At 32.8% G+C, this 22,112-nt stretch overlaps 2 protein-coding genes and 1 long non-coding RNA gene across 9 annotated transcripts in view; 2 read left to right on the top strand and 1 right to left on the bottom strand.

Moving 5' to 3' along the window:
* Window positions 1-5,228, top strand: part of LOC130656994 (ATP-binding cassette sub-family C member 10-like) — a 30,525-nt gene extending 25,297 nt beyond the window's left edge. For all 3 annotated transcript variants that reach the window (XM_057459946.1, XM_057459945.1, XM_057459947.1), the window contains 7 exons: window positions 191-252; window positions 945-1,002; window positions 1,670-1,803; window positions 2,019-2,164; window positions 2,398-2,495; window positions 2,935-3,047; window positions 3,698-5,228. In XM_057459946.1, the coding sequence (XP_057315929.1) occupies window positions 191-252; window positions 945-1,002; window positions 1,670-1,803; window positions 2,019-2,164; window positions 2,398-2,495; window positions 2,935-3,047; window positions 3,698-3,839 (753 nt within the window). In that variant the 3' untranslated portion in view covers window positions 3,840-5,228. The remainder of the gene's footprint in view (window positions 1-190; window positions 253-944; window positions 1,003-1,669; window positions 1,804-2,018; window positions 2,165-2,397; window positions 2,496-2,934; window positions 3,048-3,697) is intronic.
* Window positions 5,227-22,112, bottom strand: part of LOC130656995 (disheveled-associated activator of morphogenesis 2-like) — a 19,027-nt gene continuing 2,141 nt past the window's right edge. The window contains exons 2-30 of one of the 3 annotated variants that reach the window (XM_057459948.1): window positions 20,879-20,968; window positions 18,581-18,646; window positions 18,394-18,482; window positions 17,813-17,890; window positions 17,213-17,270; window positions 17,009-17,099; window positions 16,316-16,422; window positions 15,761-15,871; window positions 15,378-15,481; window positions 14,163-14,229; window positions 13,294-13,411; window positions 12,962-13,097; window positions 12,202-12,644; window positions 12,031-12,116; window positions 11,827-11,871; window positions 11,520-11,582; window positions 11,143-11,187; window positions 10,268-10,351; window positions 9,856-9,963; window positions 9,655-9,761; window positions 9,342-9,430; window positions 9,133-9,246; window positions 8,942-9,042; window positions 8,675-8,736; window positions 8,521-8,581; window positions 7,761-7,901; window positions 7,074-7,169; window positions 6,917-6,991; window positions 5,227-6,410 (exon numbers count right to left, since the gene is read on the bottom strand). In XM_057459948.1, the coding sequence (XP_057315931.1) occupies window positions 6,120-6,410; window positions 6,917-6,991; window positions 7,074-7,169; window positions 7,761-7,901; window positions 8,521-8,581; window positions 8,675-8,736; window positions 8,942-9,042; window positions 9,133-9,246; window positions 9,342-9,430; window positions 9,655-9,761; window positions 9,856-9,963; window positions 10,268-10,351; window positions 11,143-11,187; window positions 11,520-11,582; window positions 11,827-11,871; window positions 12,031-12,116; window positions 12,202-12,644; window positions 12,962-13,097; window positions 13,294-13,411; window positions 14,163-14,229; window positions 15,378-15,481; window positions 15,761-15,871; window positions 16,316-16,422; window positions 17,009-17,099; window positions 17,213-17,270; window positions 17,813-17,890; window positions 18,394-18,482; window positions 18,581-18,646; window positions 20,879-20,968 (3,126 nt within the window). In that variant the 3' untranslated portion in view covers window positions 5,227-6,119. Of the gene's footprint in view, window positions 6,411-6,916; window positions 6,992-7,073; window positions 7,170-7,760; window positions 7,902-8,520; window positions 8,582-8,674; window positions 8,737-8,941; window positions 9,043-9,132; window positions 9,247-9,341; window positions 9,431-9,654; window positions 9,762-9,855; window positions 9,964-10,267; window positions 10,352-10,566; window positions 10,597-11,142; window positions 11,188-11,519; window positions 11,583-11,826; window positions 11,872-12,030; window positions 12,117-12,201; window positions 12,645-12,961; window positions 13,098-13,293; window positions 13,412-14,162; window positions 14,230-15,377; window positions 15,482-15,760; window positions 15,872-16,315; window positions 16,423-17,008; window positions 17,100-17,212; window positions 17,271-17,812; window positions 17,891-18,393; window positions 18,483-18,580; window positions 18,647-20,878; window positions 20,969-22,112 lie in introns of all 3 variants that reach the window. The other 2 variants (XM_057459949.1, XM_057459950.1) reach the window with 2 other exon arrangements.
* The window catches only part of LOC130657000 (uncharacterized), a 19,096-nt gene continuing 10,707 nt past the window's right edge, over window positions 13,724-22,112 (top strand). Inside the window, exon 1 of one of the 3 annotated variants that reach the window (XR_008985040.1) lies at window positions 13,724-13,863. This is a non-coding gene — a long non-coding RNA (uncharacterized LOC130657000). Of the gene's footprint in view, window positions 13,864-16,100; window positions 16,443-22,112 lie in introns of those variants that run through there. The other 2 variants (XR_008985042.1, XR_008985043.1) reach the window with 2 other exon arrangements.

Here is a 22,112-nt window from a genome sequence, read left to right as displayed (position 1 = left end):
AATCTCTTAGTTTAAACACCCAAAGACAACGAACGGGATATGTAGACTTCCGTTTTGTATTGATTTTATTTCAGATTTTACCTTTAATCTTTCCAGCAGATAGGAGATCCATGCATAAAGTTACCATAACTCCTTTGAATGCTTAAAACAGTTTTGAAATGTTTTGGTTCAGTTTTTACCTTTTTTTCAGGTTGATAATTTCTGGCCTCAACAGGGAATATTATGTTTCAGAAATGTTTGTCTGCAGTATAGGTATGTCTGTAAAGAAATTGTTATCGTGGTCTCTTTTCCTTAAATAAAAAGAACCGACAAAGCTTGAATAGTGGTTTACCATTTAAATTATATTAAAGCTCGCGCACATTTTTAAGGTCCACAACATTGTAAATTTCCACTGTTTTACCTTCCACAATTGTTGCAACTTAACTATTATTTGAGAAAGAAAATATTCTTTTGTCGTCCAAGAACCAAAAAACTTGTTTATTTGCTTAGGGTATACGTATTTTAAAAAATTTATTTTTGATTTCTTGTTTAAAAAACAGAAATAAGTCCTCTGTGTTTTGCTTCTTCACTGATAGAGTTTTGTTTACATTTTTCAGGATTATGATTGGCTAAATTTTTACTAAAGCATTTTTATGCACAAGTAGGAACTGCTCCTACTGTGTTTTACGGCCAATCATACGCTTTAGAATAATGCAATCACCTTCTCAAATAAAAATTGCGCATGCCCATATCGATTTACTGTGTTAAAAATACGCGCGAAAATAGTTGACTGGAAATGCGCTTTAATGATCGCATTAAAATTATCTAGGGCAATGCTAGCAAGCGAAGTAGTACGTTAGTTAATTTTTTTTTTTTTATCTTCGTAGGATTATATTTTCAAGTTTTTTGTTTTTTACTCTTCTTATCTTAGCTACTTGTTTTGTTTTATCATTTTTTTATTATAGACGTGGACTTCCTTTTGCTCTGGACGATGTTTCGTTTTATGTAAAACCTGGAGAAAAGGTATGGTTGTAGGTGTCGTGGATTTGAGGGTTGAGTTCAATGTTTTTTGTTAGTCATCGACGAATAATGCGTCTACTTTTATTTAAACCTTTTCAAAATATTCAAAACTTCAGGCGCACCCTCTTTCGTTTAACTGGAACCTGCTTATTCTTCATTTTTAAACTTTAAGAAGACTAATGTGAAACACAAAACATCTATAAAATACTTTTGTTTGAATTCTTGTGTGAATGTGTTAGACTAAAGTCAATAGTCCTTGAAAGGATAAGCTACATTTTTTAGTCCAAAGTCTGAGTAAACAAATTGTGTCCTACTGTTCTTTATTGTGTTGGGTATAATCCAGCGTTGTAGCCGCTCAATCGCTATTTCCCAATCAAAATTTACCCTAACTTTCTCAATCCCATGTAATAATGAATGGAATTTTACATTAAAACGACAGTTAAACCACCCGACCATAAGACAATGCGAAGCACAAAGCCACCGTCTTAGCCAGCGATATTTTCAGGGGGGCCTCCGGGAGACACTAACATAAATTTCTAGGTCATAACGGTCCCAATTGTAAATTTCTGGATTACACCCTGATGGATCATGTTGCTGTTTCAATAAAATACCACACAACGCTTTTATTTCTTTTTATTTCTTTCGTTTAAAAGCAAGCTACGATTTTTAGATTGGTGTTTGTGGACGCACTGGCTCTGGTAAAAGTAGCTTGTTTCGTTTGTTGTTTAAAACGGTCAAGTTAAATCATGGAGAGATCATTGTTGACGGTGTAAATATCGAGAATGCTCACATCAGTCAAATTAGGTGAGAAAATGATAGTTGTTGAAAGATTGACTAAGACGAGGGGAGACAAAAACCCGCAAATTTTTGTATATTCCTAACAATTTTGCTTGTAATTCTTTTTGCATTATCCCCATTGTTTACCCTGTAAATCGGCCACCGAAACAAATACTGCATCGCAGAAATCAGTTTATTGAGAAACCTATTTTAATTTACGATCAATTCCGATTTGCTTTAAGGTCGCAGATGTCCATCATTCCACAGGATGCATTTTTATTTGACGATACTGTTGCGATGAATCTTGATCCGAAACAAGAACACACAAGTTTTGAAATGATGGATGTTATTGAAAAATGTCATTTGAAAAAAACTGTTCAAGATTTAGGTTTGGTTTTTTTTTTCATCAAGCAACTCGATGCTAAAATTTATCTTATCCCAAAAAAGTTCCCCAACTCCCGATGTCGTTTTTTTTGCTTGCGTTGTGCTGATTTTGTGCGTGGCCACAACTTTCTCATCTGTTTTGTTGGGTTGTTTATCTTCTAAAAATATAGTTACACTTAGGAATTCTCCTACGACTGTCCAATTAGTTTCGCCATTTTATTATTCTGGTATATTCAGGAGGTTTAAATGGGAACGTTGGTGAAAGAGGACTCAACCTGTCTGCTGGTCAGAAACAACTTTTATGCCTCGCCAGAGCTTTGTTGAAAAAATCGAAGGTAACTGCAGGACATGTTTTATAGATGATACGTATGTTTTCTAACAGCTAAGATAGCTCAGAAGTTGTTTTTAAAAAAGCATAAAATGCTTTAAAAATGATATATACACATTGTGGGAAAAATTTTAAATTCAGAGAGTGAAAACGTAAATAAAAATCCCTATTTTTAGGTATTTTTAAAAACTTCTTTATAGTGATATAATGATATTTAAATTGAATACCCTTAAACAATAGATAGTTTTTTAAAGGCGTTAAAAGTAAAAAATTTAGTACCATTTTTAAAAATTTTCGCTACCATTTTTAAATACAAATTTGCACTACCATTTTTAAAAATACAAATTTTCGCTACCATTTTTAAAAATACAAATTTTCGCTACCATTTTTAAAAGTATGTTTCCCACATCATTTTGTTGTGTGTAGGTTTGATTATATTACTTTAGATTATATGTGTTGATGAAGCCACTGCCAGTGTGGATTTCGAAACTGATAAATTGATACAACAAACTATACGTAAAGAATTTGCATCGAGCACAGTTTTGACGATAGCCCACAGGTATATTGTGTAGATTCTCTTTGTCTTCTATTAAGATGTTTTTGCGTCCTGTTAAGCGTGAAAAACCCAGTAAAAATAACAACAACAAACAATTTTTTCCCTGTCATGCAATTAGAAGGTTGGGTTCTACTACTAACTTATTTTTTTGATTACAACTCCTGAAATACTTTGTGACTTCTAATATTTTTTATTTCGTTAATTTTCATGCAAATATTTTTGAAATCTCATTTTGGAAATTCCATGGCAACGTGTTTCTATTGTTGGCCCAGAAAATCTCACATTTGCATTGCCCCAAACGTTAATAATATAATAAAAAAACGGTACCAACATAGAAATAATTAGGCAAACGTAATTCACAAACAAACCAATTTAATCTTCTCATAATCGTCGGTGACAAAAACGCGTGTTCTCAGAAAAATAATGACGTCAGCAAATTTTTATCCCCAACAATCAATCTTTCTTATGCGCTATATTGCTGACAACGTAGCTTTAATTATTCAGAATTTGTGTGTTTTTGTGAATTCAAAATGGTAGCTAAATCGATAAGCATCTGAGACATGTGCGACGGGTTAACCCAGGGATTTTTCACGGGACAATGAGAAGTAGTTTTGTAATTTGTTACTTCTGTGTATTTTAACCCTTTTTTGTAGAATTGACACGATTATGGATAGCGATCGCGTTTTAGTGATGAACGCAGGTCGAGTTGCTGAATTTTCACCGCCACGCGAGTTACTCGCCGACCGGGATTCTCTCTTTTACTTACTCGCGCATGAAAACCACACGTCTACTTGATTGTATGGGATCTTTTGTTCTTAGACTTTGTTTTTGACTCTTATTTTTTGTATTTTTCACACGAATTCTGGCGAGGGTAATTTTTTGCTGACCTCTGCATTTTTTAACATAGTATTCTTATACTGGGTTTACACTTATGGGTTTACGCATATTTAAGTTACTAAAAATAGAAATTTATACGCATTAAGTTGATAATAAAATTATGCGAATTTATACGGATTCAGCACGAAAACAATCAAAATAAAAATAATTCCGATTTTTTTTTCCGGATTCGTTTAAATCAAAAAAAGCTTAAGGCCGTTTTTCACTTAGCAGAAATGTTCCGCAGGAAGAAAATTTTCTTCGTGTCAATATCCTTATAGCAGAAAAGTGCGGGCGCGGGAATTGTAAATTTAAACAAATATGGCGGAGATAAACAGAAGAGTTCTGCTTTTGCTTTTTAACTGAAAAGAAGGCTTTTGAGAAGAATTAAATACAAGAAGTCAATGTGGTTAAGAAGGTTGTACCAAGAAATGATGAAAAAGGGAGAATACAATATTTTAGTTCACGATCTAAAACTCCATGACCATGAGCTCTTCTTTCGTTATTTCTGCGTGTTGCCGCATCAGTTGGAAAATTTACTTCGATTGGTGGCACCATCTATTGTTATAATTTAAGTTCGACTTGAACCAATTAGTCCATCTGAAAGAATTAAGGGTGATTCACAAGCATCCATTGTATTGCGTACAGAATGAGCGCAACTACTGTAAAACTTTATTTAACGACTGCATGCTCTACACGAACATTTTTCTTTCTGTGGAACATTTCTGCGAAGTGGAAAAAGCCTTTAAAGTAAACTGACAAAAGCGCATATTTCTAAAAACTTCTGTATAACACGAAGGTGATAAGTTGACGTACACTTGTGTAGCCATAGTTTTGTCCAGTCTTGAATAGTTTATAAGCAATTAAAGCAACTCGCCGAAGGACCAATATGTTTACCATAAACTAATTTACTCGATTTGATCGTGTGTAACTTTATTTATATATTGTTTTTTGTTAGTTGAGTCGTTTAGCGACACTAATTTTAATGTACAACGACGGCGCGAGTTCGAATTTGAAGGATTGTACACCAAAAAACTTTATTTATAGTTTTACTATTTTGTACACATTTTACAGTTTTATAAAAGATCTCTACGTTATCTAAAAAATGGGTTTTTTATTTGTACTGTAGAATTTTTACGCCGCTCATTGCTAACGCGCATAAAATGATTTCAGACCTGAGGATTTATGTTTCCAGTTTTCCCTCCGACTCGAAAAAAAAAAACTTTTTAATGACATTTTGTTGCTCCTGTAAAGCGCGCGCGAACAAGCCGACATATTAATTTGGGTGAAATAAATAAAGCTAAAGTATACAAACATATTTTGAAAAATTGTCACAAAAATACAAGAGTTTAATTAACACCCCTTACCTTGGGGGAATAAATTTGCGCCCTCGGTCAAGGGGCGGTGGCACTAAAAGTAGCGGTCATTGTATATGAATTTATTAACCTTTGGTTATTGTATAAAACCAAAAAAAAAAATAACAGTCAAAGAAATTTGTACGATCAAGAAAGATCAACCTCACTTCCAGGGAGTTTTACACTACCGTGGGCTTTAAAAAGGAACTGGTAAAGCCATGATTTTCTCATCGCTATGGCCGGTACACATTAGCATTCGAATGCAGTGTAAACCAACCGTTAATACACATCAAATAGGACATAACTAACAAAACAGGAAGAGATTCAACATTGTATATATAATACATATTGACACAAAAATAAATTTTCTTGAAAACATGAAGGCTTAATAAAAAAAGTTTTGGGAAAAAAACCGAATTTACATGATTTTCATATATAATATAATATATACTATTTATAAATCTATTGAGCTAACAATATATAAATAGCTAGAACATTTTGGTCAGCGTTGAACATGACCAACGCCATTGAATATAAGAGGACGTTCTCATTTAAAATTTGCCTCCCAATTTTTCGGGTTAGCATTTTTTGAAATCAATGTTTTGGTCTTTTGCAGTATTTGAAGAATTCTCCACCTCCTAAAACTCTTTTCATTCATTCGTTCAGTATAATTCATTCATTACACTTTAAACACCGAGCTCTGTTTATTCGAGTCACAGAATTCGCCAGTTCCTTTTCTTTTTTAATCACATTGAATTTACAATTTTTGACGTGTATTTTACCGAACGGCCCACACTTCGCCAAAGGGATCCGCGTTTTGTGTCTTCTTTGTCATTTTACAAAGTTACAACATTTCGGCGATAGCGTGTTGATCTACACGACGATCTCGTTCGATCACCGACATTTTTTTCGGTGCAGCAACATTCGGTACATTTCGCTGCTTCCCAGTCCTCTTTCTATTTTTATTTAAAATACTCATCTCGTCACCGAACACATCACCTGTTCGTAATGCGGAGATTAAATCGTCAAATTCACCCGGACTTCGTTCCGAAATAGACTTTCGTTTATCTTCCGACGACAAATCCGCGGTCATGAGTTTCTTCGCTGCCGATCGCTGTCGCTCTTTTTCTCGTTGCTAGAAAAAATATTCCCAAAGGTTTTTGAGTCCGCTGATACAGAAAGAGATTACCTTCAGGGAATTAATTTGCGCAAATTTTTGTCAATTCCGCAAAATTAATTCCTGTTAATATTTTTTTCTTCTGATTTACCTATAAGTACAACTAGTAAGTATCCTACAAAAACCGGTTGAAAACAGGCATAAACTAAGAAACAAATGTCATGAATTTTTTTATTTTATTTGAGAAGTTTTATTCTTAAAGAATACCTTCCATTAAGGTATAAGCACAACGAGTCATTGGAGACATTATTACTAATAATTAGACAACCTCGCCCCAGCCTGATTTTAAAGTATTTAGGTTTCTGGCAAACACACGTACACTGATTCATGCAAAGTCCACGAGGCTTTATGGCAATAGAAAATGTTTGAAATAAGTCGTATATGTAGATTACACAAAACCATTTGTCTTACACAAGGAAAAGTTGCAACAAAAATATTATCAGAATATTACAATGAATGAATACCTCTGCTAAATTTCGCGCCTTTTTCGCCTCCTCTTCTTTCTGTTTTTTAATAGCATAGTTGTCGCCTTTGGCTTCCTAAAAAAATATGTGTAAATTAAGGAACACTGTGAATAAAATTTATATTTGCAGGTAAATAAAACAAATAAATTATACATACTGCAAATGAAACCAAAAAGCTACTAAATGTTCCAAAGAATTCGTCTCCGGAAAGTGTTTTTGGATCGTCACCAAATAAGATAATGGCTTTGTTTAGCTAGAACAAAGAAGAATCAAGCACAATTAGATTTATGCATAAAGGGACTTCAATATTTTTTTTGTACCTAATTTTAAGAAACTTAGGTATTGGTTTTTTCCTCTAAATTTAAAATATGAATCTGCAAAAATGAGGTTACACTGTTACCACTGAACTTAGTCAATCCAATACCTTATGGTATTAATTTTGGCAGATTTAAATAAATTTGCAAAATTTAGTATTGGAAATATACTTCTAGATAAATTTCGCAAAAGCCGCGATCATAAGAAGCATACTATTTGGTATCCCGACTAGTATGCTTCTAATAAAAAATCCACGGGTTCGCCGGTCCTTTTTATACCACATTGCCTGCGTCTCGCTATTTGCGGTACCATTTTTCGTGACAGAAAGAGGTACACAGGTCATATAATACAGACAAACAGATAGACGACGGCTATTATCATGGAGATAATATTATAGATTTTTCTAATTGAGATATTATTTCACGAAATTAAATTTCGTAAAAATAAGTACCATTGGGGTATGTGATAAAGCAAATAATGTGCCTTAAATTGCTACAGCAGAGACAATTTACAAACAGAACGAACTTACTCTTTCTGTCATGTCCTTGTGAAGTTCGACCAATTCTTGTATGGAAAAGTTTGACACCTTTGTAAAACTAGCGATTGTTTCAACAAACTTGTCCTCAGGATGACGATCTTTCTTCTTTATGTTGCTTTGATACGTCAGCTCCTACAAACGGTACAAAAGGTGTTACGATAGTGACCATGCTGCCACCGTAAAATGTGTCTACATCAGTAACAGGTAGACCACTCAAACAACCACCCACCCACCCGCTTCTTTATCCGCTATTTAAATGCAACAGTTGCGACTGTTTTAAATTTACAAAATTAGAAAAATGGATTGTGTTATCAAAGAGAAGATGTCTAGTGGTTGAGAAATCATTTAGAATGGCAGAAAAACACCGCTAAAAAAGCAATCAACTACGCCCTTAAACATTAAAAACGCCAACCCAGCTTTTTTCAGTAATCAAAAACGAATTCATATGAACTCAGCGTTACATCAGAAGTGAATCGTAAAAATCTAAAATCAATGATTATAAAAAATTTAGCTGTTTTTTGTCCAATGATGTAAAATTAAACGACCACACATTATAATATCTCTGATAAGGCCTACGCAACCCCACTTCATTACATTATGGGCGTACAATATTCGATATTGTGTGTTAATAACAAGAGGGTATCGCATGCAGCGATAACGTTTTTTTAGATAAGCTTTCCCTCCATCTACGTTCACGCAAAACCAGGCAACGATTAATTCGCGGACATCATTAAGGTTTGCGCGCACTTACTTTCTCAAGATCTGCAATACCAACTTGCAGTAGGCCAATTTCTTTCGAAACATCTGCAGGGCTAGAGAAAAGAAAATCGGAAACTCATATACGGATGTAAAACAACCAATGTTGAATTTCGCTATCACTAAAATGAATCGCTGGTCACACTTACTTTACTTTTGATGCGTTTCTAACATCAGGCAATTCTTCTTCTAGATTAAAAACATGTGGGATCTATGAAGGAAAAGAAAAATTCTTATTTTATCGCACTGCGTATCTCTCAATAATTGAGCTCTCCAATATCCGTTTTGGAGATCTTTCCAGTTCAGGTTGTTCGGTTGTGAAGTGTTTATTTCTAAGAGCTACGAAAGTACGCCTAATTTACCAATCAACAAAATAAGTAAAAGTCAAGAAATCAGCTCTGGGAACATATCCTTACTTTTTGCTGCAGAAGTTCTAATATGTAATGTAATAGCGTTATTCTTCTATCAGTACTTGATTTTGTGTCGATAATTTTGTTCAAACTGGAAACTCGGAAACCTAACATATAAAATCAAAGGTTAAGCGGTCGTGTTGAAAAGATCACAAAAAGCTGGCGAAGAATACAGTACAATGTACAATGTCGCTCACCTGATGCATTTCCGCGACTTCCCTTATTCATATAGTTACCAAGACACAGCACGAGTTCCAACAACGTTCGTAAACGCTTGCTTCGCGAAACTTGTTTGCAGGAACGAATTACACCTAGGGTTATACAAATGGATATGAGAACAACGGCGAAAAGCAAAGAAGTGTAAATATTTTGAAAGACACATATAACTTGAAGTGACAAGAAATACCTTCGATTTTCGGTTTGACTTCAGCCACTCTTTCGCTAAAACCTTTCTTATAAAAAAGCGCCTTTAATCGTTGCTCGAAGTGGGGGATTCTAAAATTGAAAATAATTTATATTTCAAAAAAAAATTAGTTTTAATATTTCCAATTCCAAACACAAATTTCTCTGCGTTTTTAAGGATTGCCCTGAAGACAAAAACAATTCCTAATATTTCAGTTGGGCACACGCATGTACCCAAAACAAAATAGAAATACTAATATATCCAAAGTAGTTTTATAGCTAGTATATAAAACCAGTAATAAGGAATGGATACTAACTTGCTCATTTCATACAAATAGCGATCTGCACGTGCGAACTGATGTGCGTCGTTTTCATGAGATTTAAAAAGGTTCGCTTCGTCAGCTGTTGGGACGAACTTAAGCATCTACGGGAGGGAACATACACATGGTTACAGAATAATAAGGAAACGGTGGAAAACTTATAACTTGCAATCAAAATCACAACATCTTGGTGTGTACCTGTTCAACCATGTCTCTGCTTAGTTTGTCATCAGTATCCATCGAAAGTAAACAGGAAGCAATTTCATCATTACCAAGGTTGATCTTTCTCAACAAAATCTGACAATTCTAAATGTGGCATTCAAAATAGTGTTAACATCTCGTATACCGTGAATTAGGATTATATATACACATAGCAAGTTCTTTAAAACTGTCGCAATATGCGTTTATTTTAATTTTACTGATATGATCATCAATTACTACAGCCAACATGTAGGGCTACTGGCTACAATTGCGATTTCTCTAACAACAGTAATCCTTAAATTCCAAACAAGGCAGAATCTTCACTACGCAAATTAAAGTGTCCATAAACGTCCCAGTTTTTGTACAAAGAAAAACCAATAGATTTCAGTATATATATATATAGCCTTACTTGTGCTCTCCTGTTATCAATGAAAGATAATTCTTTCGGTTTAAAGTTGAGCACACTTATCCCATCTTCGTCATCTTCAGCTTTCTACGGAAAGAAGAAAGGTATGACAGTCAAGCATAGAGAAAAATTGTTTTTGAAAGAAGTCACTAACTTTTAAAACTAAATATTTTTTTAATTTCTTTAAACCATTACGTTATGGGAATGGATTTCGCTGTAAATTTTTAAAATGATGATTTAATAATTTTAAAGTAAAAAAAATTATTTATTATATTTATTTGTTTATATTTACTATTACATACATTATGATCTTTTCTTTCTTCGTCGTGCATCTGGAGAAAAACAAACAAGAGCATATGATATAAATTTAACTTACTTTAATTCGTACGTATTTTAAAATATATGTTTTTTTACATTTAAATTTAAAACAACAATAATCCCAATTTATCTACACTATTAGCAGCTCCAAGTAATCTTCTCTAATCTGCTTATCCCCCTTGTTTACCATTTAGATAGAACTTGTGCAATCTTTTTTAAGTTACGGTAAAAGTTAGCACTAAGAGGCAAAAGTCCACCTCAATCGTAAAGCACGACGTACTTCGCGCTATTCAGTCGTTCGTCGGAAGAGTACTGTCCACTGGAAACAGAAAAACGCGCCCGAACTGAAAATGGCGGCGATTCAAACACACTCATTGGTCAAAGTTATAAAATGACGTTATTATAAAGAGTTTTAAATTTAACGTTATTAATGGCGTACAAGCGACAACAGTTATCATTAATTAAAAACTACATACCAACAAGTTGAAAAAAATAAAACTGTGTGACATGCAGTACTAAATTGACTTAAGACTATAAGTCAGCCGTCAAACTAAAGTTACCTGATCTACTAAACTCTTTGGACTAGAAACCAACAAATTTTCATCCTGTAACACGCAAACAAATCTTTCTTACTGAATAACACTGTGTAAGCTGACCTTTAAAATGGTACACTTTCAACTGCTTTTTATTTCCACACATAAAAACAATCACTTTTCCACATGGCTTGTCACATTCAACAGACTAGTTATAGAGAAAATGAAAGGACTACTCTTTTAGTTAACATTTTTACTGTCAGTTAACAATTTCGGTACCAAAGGTCATTGAACACTTTAAACTTGTACTACCTGCATGTACACCAACACAAAAGGGAGGTGTACATCAAGTAGGGGTGGCTATAGACAGAAAAACCATTATTAAGCTTAGCTGTTCAACATACCTCTTTCTTTTGATAGGCTGAAAACTTTTCATCAATGTCATGAAATTCCAAGTATGGAATAACCTGTATTTAAAGGGGACAAAGAAAGTGTAATTAGAAATCACTTCAATGCGTTATTAATTAATATGTGAATTGATTTTAGCTTGTGTTTTTCAAAAACAAGAATTTCTAATGAGTTTTGCCAGATGGATAAGTAACAAGACCATAGCCACGAAACACAATTCAAGCGATATGCGCGAGACATTGGATAATAGAAAGAAACAAGCGCAAATCTTTGATAAAAACAACTTCGAAAAAATCTACTTACAGTTGATTCATCAAGGTCAGACCATATGGTACCTTTCAATTTCACCTATTAACAAAAGAAGTAAATATTACAGAATGCTATTTGTTGTCACGCGCATGGACCATGATGATAAGAACCTTCAAAAGGGAAACAAAGCGTGTAAAAAATATAACTATTAAAAGAACTATAGAACTGCACAAGATACCAAAAAAATTTTTTACTTACATCAGGAAGTTTGGCCCAGTTAAAAGATTTCAACGGCTGTGATGGTTTGGGTAACTTCGATTTCTTCTTATTGTTACCCATTCCCCCTGAAAATAAAAAAAACACAGACAATAGAGATAAACAATAAACTTAATAAAATTAGATTAAAAAAAGATAAAGACGTCAATCTACCCATCATAGGAGGTGGTGGTGGAGCTCCTGGCGCCCCAAACATGGGTGGTGGGGGAGGAGGTGCGAATCCTGCTGGTGGAGGTGGTGGTGGAGCGGCAGCCGGCGAAAGAACAGACTCAGAAGCAGCCAATAACATAGACGGCGGTAATGCACCCATGCTTGCGAGGTTAGCTATCTTGGCGTCATCAGGTATGGACGCACCCACTTCTTTTACAACTTCTTCCAACTTCATACGTGACACTGTTTCTAAATTCAATGACTGCTCGAGTTTTTGAGCTTTAGCCAGTAGGTCCTCGTACTTCGTTTTTAGTTCTTCTTGCGCCTTGGTTTCTTTGTCGAGTTTGTCCGCCATTTTATCGATTGTGTTTCTCATCTCGGCCATTTCAGATTCACGTTTGGCAAGTTTGGAGACGGTATCATCTTTAAAGTCGTCCGTTGTCATTCTAAACAAACAAAATCATGTTGTTGTTGTCGGAGAATGGTTATAGATAAAATACACAACGCTTTCACTGTAAATTCAAATCCCTAATACAGCCCAAATTTAATTATCTAAAAAAGGGTAAAAACTTGTCAGCAGGAAACAAGTAGATTCAGCTAGCTCTGTTTTTGACTGCTAACTGCTCACTTCAAAGTAAGATAACGCTTGGTCAACGAACCTGCATTTCCCAAAACGAAACAAGAGGCACTCTCTTCACGTAAGTAATAAAGTTACATTTCACAACTTGTTAGTGACAACAGAAAAAATCAATCACGAACATACTTATCAATGATGTATTTGACATGAATATCAACTGGTGCAGCATCCGGATCAGTACCATCCTCTTGTTGGATAGCTACTTCCTGAATAATCCTATCCACAATTCTCCAGTAATCAATCGCTCCTTTTTTATGGTCAACTATGAAAATAAAATGTTCTTAGAGAAACAACTACACAATTCCCTAAAAACGATGATACTTTTCTAGGTTATTCTCTGGAATCTATTTTCTCGTTTATAACCATAAAATATCTGCAACAATTACAAGGTTGTCCGTTAGACCATACCAATGCGTGTCATTATGAAAAAGAAAACGAATGGCATTGGTCTAACTTACCAGGTAACAACAGGAGATGTTGAAGGATAGATAACAGATGCACATAACAAGTCGTGTGACCAATCTTTTGTTTCAACACGTCCAGCATGCTACTCGCACTTTTAGCGTCAATCTGAGGCTACAAGAAATAAAAATATACGTAGACAGGGATAGTTATTTTGCAAAATCTTTCTCCACATTTTTACCCCCTAATACAGTTTCTCTTGTGATACAACTGAGCAACATGCCTGCAAACACGCCTCGTCTTTGCTAGCATTAAAGACTACATTCAAATCACTTTTCTCCATTCTCAGGAAGTGCACACGCAGAGAGGAGCTTCATTGTTACAAACATTCCAATGACTTCACTCCATGTTGTAAACAGAATCAAAATTGTCATGTCTTCTCTGAAGATTGCAGATATTGCACTGATTGATGTAATAGCAATATATATGATTTGAGTCGACACCTTGACACATTTTTAATACCGTTTTTCACACTTTTGGAGAATGTTTAGTAGAATTTAAAGGAAAGATTTAAATTTAGTCAAATTGAAACGGGATATATTCTCAAAGGACTTGGAAATGTAAAGGTATGGCATTAAATGCTTTGATTACACGAGATTTACCTTCTCCTGAACAGTTGTTTAAGCTACCGGTTGCTACCGATTGTGTTAAAGTTTCTTACTTTCAGTACATATATTACCCAACGAGGATCAACATGATTGTCCTTAAAGTCATCCAAACTACGATAAATCTACTCTTTGTGTGCACTATCGGTTGACTTTACAGGTCGTTGTACAAGAGGTCCTTATAATTTCTTTCTTTACATCAGTTGAAAGGTACTTAATTCTGATAAAAGAAAAGAAATGCAGACAACTAACTAACTTACTATGCCGTATCTTTTTGCAAGTTCCTTTTCATCTTCATTGCGCACCATATCAAAAAAATCAATGTGTCTATGAATACAACAAGAAAAAACAATTTACAAAAATGGATGTAATAAACTAAAAAAGAAGAAGAAAAAGCAGTAAAACTGGACCATACTTACTTCTTTCCATTGGAACTGAATTTAAAAGGTCGAAACTTTTTAAACTTTTTCAAAATCATTTTGAAGTAGTTAAATAAAAACCTTAACAAGTAGCTGTTTCTATGTTAACAAACTAAACAGCGCAGGGTTCCTTGATGCCATCATAGAGATAATTTTTATTATCTTTAATTTTAAAGTTTTCACAATATATACTACAAATTTAAATATGTCATTCGATGTACTCAATTGTCTACGAATATTTAAATAAACCCATCGAATAAGTCCATCCCAATTACTTTAACAGATACATCTTAATGGAGTTTAAAATTCTTCCGCAAGACTGATTCTCTACATTAACTCGGCTTTGCAAACACTTATACGCTAATCCTATGAAAAATAACTTATCTGCCACAAACATGAAGAGATGTTCTTACAAACATAGTAAATGGAAGTGAAAACATTGTATTTCATGATTAGTACGTCAGTGTTACAAAAACACCTCTCTGCAGGTAGTTAGGATAACAAAACATACGAAAAACAAAACTGAACAGTTTGTAGTAAACCAATTAGGAAATTAGAACGCGTTATGTAAAAGACTTATTGTCTTCATCGAAGATGATTCATGAATTTTTTATAGATCTGACAAGACAATCCAGCTGGCGAGCTGTCTTGTGCAGTACTGTGAGAAATTATAATTAAAGAAGAAGACAACCTTCTGCGTTGAGCAAACAATAATCTTAAAACGTCTAAAGCGTAATTTCTATTAAATAAACTTAGTCTGTGGATCGATTTTTGGTAATAGCTTTTTGGACCTGAGCATGCACCATAAAATCTTGTAAACTAACAACTAACAAAAAAGTATAAAATAAAAATTAATAAACAGAAAACATTTTCAATAGACCTGTTCTGCTAAGGAAAAATTAGATCTTAGACATCAGGATCAGCTAATGTAAATCTCATTGATTTTAAAGACCAAATGTAAATTTAAACATTGGGTCATTAAGATAAAGTCAGTAAATTGAGTTAATTCTGTTAATAAACAAATATAAACAAAAATCGTACAACAAAATAACTAACCTGTCTAAGGTGAGGTTATCTAGTTTCTTTAGTTTCTCCATAATAGGGTGTAAACCAAGCATTAGGAACTCGTAACGAAGGTGAATGCGAAACTCTAAATGATCCTAGCAACAAAAAGAAAATATTTCGCATTAACATCTCAATGGTGACACGAAAAATAGACTTCGAATGTAAAGATTTTAATCAGTGGCGTTCAGGGACAAGACATTTCAAACACTGGAAAGACACTGGAATGTACAGATAATTATATCTGGCTTAATGGCTTGAGAATCCAGGAAAATAGAATGTTGACAAAGGTAGAATATTCAATACTTTAGTAGATTGGTGAACTAAATTGAAATTATTAAAGTGAGTCTTGAAAGTAAAAAAATTAGACGACTTACAGCACCAGCACCATATCTTAAAGCAGCATTAATAAAAGACATTATAGCAATCTTCGAACCAAACTCATCTCTATAGAAACCTGTGCTTCTGTCAAGGTCATTAATGATTGTCTAAAAAAAATTAAATCAGGTTTTTTATAAAGAAATAAATGTACTTCAACAAATGGCCCAATTTTTTTTAGGGAAAAACAATTCTTATTTCATCTTTGATAGAACAAGTTTGCACAATAAGTTATAAAAAGTTTGGGGAAAAGTTTAGTCAATGGGTATTTCCTGAAGAGTCACTCAACAATAATAGTAACTATTTTCTATTGTTAAGTGACTTGTGTCGGGTAATTGTGAAAAAAAAAAATTATTAAAAGTGAAAGATAATGTTGCAAAATCAACACAACAACAAACAAATCGAAACAAGCAAAAACAAACTTTATATATAGATGTTTTCAGGAAACTTCAAGAATTGTCACTTACACGGAATAAGACACTCAAAACGGTACACAGAGTAATCTTGAAAGAATTTTTGGGAAAATAAACCTAGTGATATTAAAAAATAATTACTTGAAATCGAGTCCTCTCTTCTGCATATTGTTGAAAGTGACACATTGCATCTAAAACTTTCTTGTGACCACCTGGTACAAGACAGCAAGCACCAAGTATTTCCAGAACTAAAGATTCAACATAAACGGTAATGTTGCATATGTTAAACGAGAACTACAAATAAAATACACTTTATAAAACCTTTTTTAGTTTCTGTTTGTTTCACTTATAACTGCACAACAGGTTTAGAAGAATTGTTTTAATAAGCTGTACATATGTGACTATATCAGTATCAATATCGAGAAAATTTAGATAATAAAAAAAATGTGAATATAAATTCTTTATTATTAATAGTATGGTTTAAAATTATTTCCTGTTACCCTAAAAAAATTAAAATTGCAGACACACTCATATGAATAAGGGCCAGTGTAACTTAAGGCTACAAATATTAATAGAAAATTAAATCTTTTTATATCCCATACTTTTTTTATAGCTAAGGTGAAAAAAGAAATATAAAATATATTTTGTTAGACAGGTAGATTTTCAAACGTTTACGACACATGTCTTGATGGTTTATTGATTTTTTTCATATGATCTGAAATTCTTAATTAGCCTTAGCCAAGGGTGTACACATATTTTGGGGGTCATAGGGGAAATTGATAGTGCAATTCATAATTTTGTTAGCCAGTAAGTTATAAACAGCAATAATTATACCTGCTGTTTTGGTTTTTAAATTTTCTGTTATTAAACTTTGTGTAATGATATTAATACAGTTGGGATGTGCTAAAACTTCGGATCTGCCATTCTAAAAACAAAAATTTATTAAAAAACATTTTTTACGCTACTGCAAAAACAGTGCACCCCTAATGAAATTTCAACTTTTTTAAAATCATAAAAATAACCATGAGCTGGACTTACTGAATTGTTCATTAAGGCTTTTAAACACCCAATACACGCTGTATGTATAGTGCTCTCGCTATAAAATAAAAACAAAGATGATAGAAATGATGCTGGTGGACAAGTTGACCATTTTTTTAGTATTTTTATTTTTTGTTGGCAAGAAGGTGTAGAGACTTGATAGTTCCTGGGGCAAAGCGCAGAGGCAGACCGAGAAAGACTTGGCAGGAGGTTATAAGGACAGACTTAATACAGAGGAAGTTGAGTTTAGATCTAACACAGTCCAAATCAGATTGGAAGAGGGTCATTAATATACCCCGTCCAACCCATGCTAGCATGGAAATCGGACGTTAAGCCGAGAATGATGAATGAATGATGATGAATAGTCTGGCAAATGACAATGTCACTGAACAAAATAGGAATACAGAAACAGAAATACACAAATTATTCTTTGGCTAGTCTGCCGCCACTGCAGTTTGCTTGTTCTTTTCTTTTTTTATTATTATTGAATTAACTTTAGTTTGGGCATATAAGTCTGGGTGCCCATGTCGGTTTAATGACAAACATGGAAATACGCTTGACTGTTGACAATTTTCTAATTATAAACACTTAAATACTCACCAAGTCTCCCAATCCATATTTGCAAGGACATCTATCAGACATTGCAAGCCGTCATTGTTGAGGAAACTTTGCACAAAACTATATGAAGAATAAACAGTAATTTAACTCTTAAAATCAACTCTGGAGTTCACAGCGAACAGACACATAAATGACACATGAGCTTAACATTTTAGGGTCATAAAAAGGAGGATTGTCCAAAAAAATGTCATTCTTCTTAGGTTAATACTTTTCATAGTAATTATATTAGCTACTCGTTAGCATGTAAAAGGATCCTCAAATTTTGGCCAGTTTCACATATTTCCCTTGTTTTTTCGCACACTTTTGCCCACCTGTTAGCATGAAGTACGAAAATTTACTATTACTGTGATCATACATGCAATTATAATGCAGTTTTTAATTTAATAGTTTCTAAAAATTGTGAAAAAATCACTGGAATATAAGCTACCATCTGAAACAGACTGACAAAATACGGCTATTATTACCATTAATAAGTTACTTCCACAAAAAGATATAAAGCCTACATAAGTATGATGAGGGAAGCCTATAAAACTAAGTGAACTGAAACATGGAATATTTTTTACCTCATTGGCTGAGTTCTTAAAGCTGTTTTTAATTCCTCAAGAAATCTTGTTCTTTCCAAAATTTCTTCTTCCGTTTTTTGGTAGTACATCTAAAAATAAAAGAACGAATACATTTTCTAAAAGGTGTTTAAAAAACCATTGCAAAATAAAAAGTTAACTGGTAGGCCGCACAAAAACTGGTTTATACCGAGTTGAGTGCATTGAGTCTTTGTATGTAATATTCAGGAGAAGCACCAGCGCTGACATTTTGACCCTAAAGAATAATAAAAAAGTTTCTAAATCTCAGTAGAGGTTTTGAAACACCTGTGTCCAAACTTAAACAAATAAATTCACTATTTGAAGCTTGAACTAGTGCACCTTTTATCAGCACTTATTTATTTTATTAAAAGCAAAAAACAGATTGCAAATAAGCAGATTTTATGGGCATTGTGAAAATAGAGAATGTGAATTGGGATAGCCATAGTATTTTTTTACATCCTTTGCTCAAAGTGATTTACTGAAGGGTGTACAACAGATTGCAAATAGTAAATAAACCATATATTGACAAGAGAATCTCTATAAGCACCTTGAATGGGAAACATGAAAGTCATCTGATTTTATATAACAACCAAACATTGTGGGATCTTTTTTCCTTTTACTCTTTTCAGTTGCAATTACAAAAATTCCTAGTCATTTAAACGGGTAATTTTAACGAGCAAGACTAAAAAGATTTTTTGGAATGGAGTAAACGTTAAGGAAAAAAAAATCAAGTAACAGTTATTATTTTTCAGATGATCAAAACGAGTGGTTATGAGCATTTAGATGATTTTGTTTTCAAACAAAAACCATCTCGTGTTTGCATGTCAAAAATAGCACTAGTGTTTATCAGATCTGATAAAATTCAGGAAACAATTAAAAAATACCACATCCATTATTTTAATAGTTGACCTATTTATTATTTTATGTGTTATCAAAAGAATTAAAATGGCTAGCTAATACAGACAAAACAGACTTTTTATGTAATCAATTAACAACAGGGTGCATGTAAATATTTTTAAAACATTTGTTGTCACAGAACATAGTTGTGACAGAAAAAATAATCAAAATTCCAGGCCTTTCTAGGATGTTGTTTACATTATTTGTCCAGGACATTTGCAGAAAAATATTAATATATGAAGTTCCTCCATTTTGCAGACAGACTAAATGTGTAATTGTGTTTTGGATTGATCAGTCTAATTATAAAAACAAAAAATGAAAGGATTTAAGAAATATTAAATTTTAACAAGACAATTGTTAAAATTTTTAGGACTTCGAAAAACACTTTTCAACCATAAATAATTTTAAAAACTTGCTGGAATACATTTTATGTAAAAAAAAAAATAATTTAAATATAAAATTATCAAGTTCAGAACAGAAGAAAACAAAATTAAAGTCATAGCTTTAAAGAATTTTCTTAGAAAACTTTACATTTTTTAACATTTCCATCAGTGCCATTTTCCATATAAAGCCTAAATGTTGGTAAATTTTCCCTCATTTCATACACTTTGCTTTTGTTTTTATCAAAGGAAAATGAAAGAAAGACTTCCTGTTGACAAAACGAACACAAATGCATAGATTTTTTCCTAAAGTTACAGGACATTTTTTGCAGTGTTAAAGCGCATTTTGCATAACAAATTTGTGGTGGGATTTACATCATCAAGACGCCCAGTAGGCAATCAGTCTACTGACAAAATAGATCCACAGAGGAGTAAATGGAAAAAGGTTATACTGGTAATTACAGGTTACCACAGTGAAAATGCAATTAAATTGAAGTTTTCCATCTATCAAAGTATTTCAACTCACTGTTGAATTTAAGTTTATTAAATGACTAGGTAAACAAGATATTAGCATTCACATAACTTATTTTGATGGTTTAACTTAACAAACACAACTACATTGGGGAAAACAATATAGTTCACTAAGCTGATGGAATTTATAAATACAGTTATATCTGACAGTTGAAATTGCATACTTTAAAGTCCTTTGTATAATACTAAGCTTAAAAAAGAATTTGCAATTATTTAAAGAATGCCAGATAAACATCATAAAGTATAAAAAAACTTAATCTGATCAAGTAAGTAAAACTTTATTACTTCCAATCAGAAATGAAAAACATAAGGAAATCCATATAAAAACTATGTGCTAGTAGCAACAACTAATAAACTTAAAATGTTATTTATACATTATACAAGACTAATTGGCTAAATATAATTAACAAGGCATTTCCTCATTAAGCTGTCATTAAACGCAAAGCAATTTGGTAAATAATGTTAATGAACAAAAATTAATTTGAGTAAAGCATTGTAACAATCATTAAAATAACTGTTTCTTATTAACAGCTGACTTTGCGTAAATATATGACATCAATACATGCATGCAAGTAGCATGATGCCATAACAGTAATGATGCTGTTGCATAAAATCAGTTTTATCTTAGATATAATGTCACAATTAAAAAAATGACAAACCTTATTTCTTGAGCAATATATCTGCCATTTTTTTTCTGGTGATAAATCAAACATAGCTTTTCGGTGAACTGCAGTCAGATCTAGATCGTCCTAGAAAAAAATCAATGTGTTGTAATAATAAAGCTCTGCTAAAACGGGGGCGTATAACTAAAAAGTCGGATGTAGTTACACAGAGATTACACCCTGTTGCAAACAGCACTTAAGACAAAAATAATTATAAGTCCATAAACTTCCGTAGTCTTAGGAGCATTGACGTAACCAAAACGCTACACCTAAAATCATTTAGGTAAAGATGAATATTGTACCCTTAAGGTAAAAATTCAAAAAAATTTGTACCCACGAAAATTTTTACCCGTAAGTTAGTGTGTATATAGTGTTTTGCTTTTGTTTTCCTTTATACTTTGTTTTACACTTTAAAAAGAAGGAATGGAAGCCTATATGAAAGTTGAACAATAAAATAATTTGATAGGGTATACATTAATAAGAGGTGTATTTTGTGTGTTTTAAAGTGTTTAGATACAATCTTAAATGAAAATGGATAATCCACCACAGTGTTATTTTTGTTTAATCAGCACTTAAATTATCTTAACAACTGAAAACAAGATGTTTGTCCGTGTATATACAGTCATTTTACTCTTCAGATGTACTTATAATATTCTTAATTCAAAACTACTAGCGCTACCAGTAAAACGTACCAAATCTTTAGGGATAAAATATAATTGCAGTTTATTGTTTACCTATTAAAATTATTGTGGCATTAATGCTATTAAGAAAGCAAAGAGGGCTGGGTGTTTTTTGAAGAGTATATAAACTTTTTGTATGTTCTTTTTTAAAATTATTTGTAGGTTTCGCAAAAAATGTTGACATCATTTTAGAAGATGTTGTACAAGTAAGTAGGGTCATTCAATCAATTTGAGAAGCTTTCAAATTTTGATTGGTGACTTTATAACAATACTAAAACAGACCACAACATTTTCTTTAATTAAGTCACCCATAATGTGTACACAACCCCAGCATGTAGGAAAGACTTCATTTAAACTGTAACCTATTTAGCTCTAATTTATTTTACACACAAAAGACAATTTGAAGAACTTATCCACAGTTGTTTGAGCTTCAAATATTTTTTTTGTTTTGTTATTATACATGTTGTTAGTAATGAAAATGACAGTATATAAATATGGTAACAAATTCCTATACAGGATTTCAATTAAAATATTTGTATAAATGTATATAG

This window comes from Hydractinia symbiolongicarpus, chromosome 9 (assembly GCF_029227915.1).
Source record: "Hydractinia symbiolongicarpus strain clone_291-10 chromosome 9, HSymV2.1, whole genome shotgun sequence".
Classification (NCBI taxonomy): domain Eukaryota; kingdom Metazoa; phylum Cnidaria; class Hydrozoa; order Anthoathecata; family Hydractiniidae; genus Hydractinia; species Hydractinia symbiolongicarpus.
The sequence above is the reverse complement of the archived record's forward strand: the minus strand, read 5'-3'. Positions and strand labels throughout refer to the sequence as shown.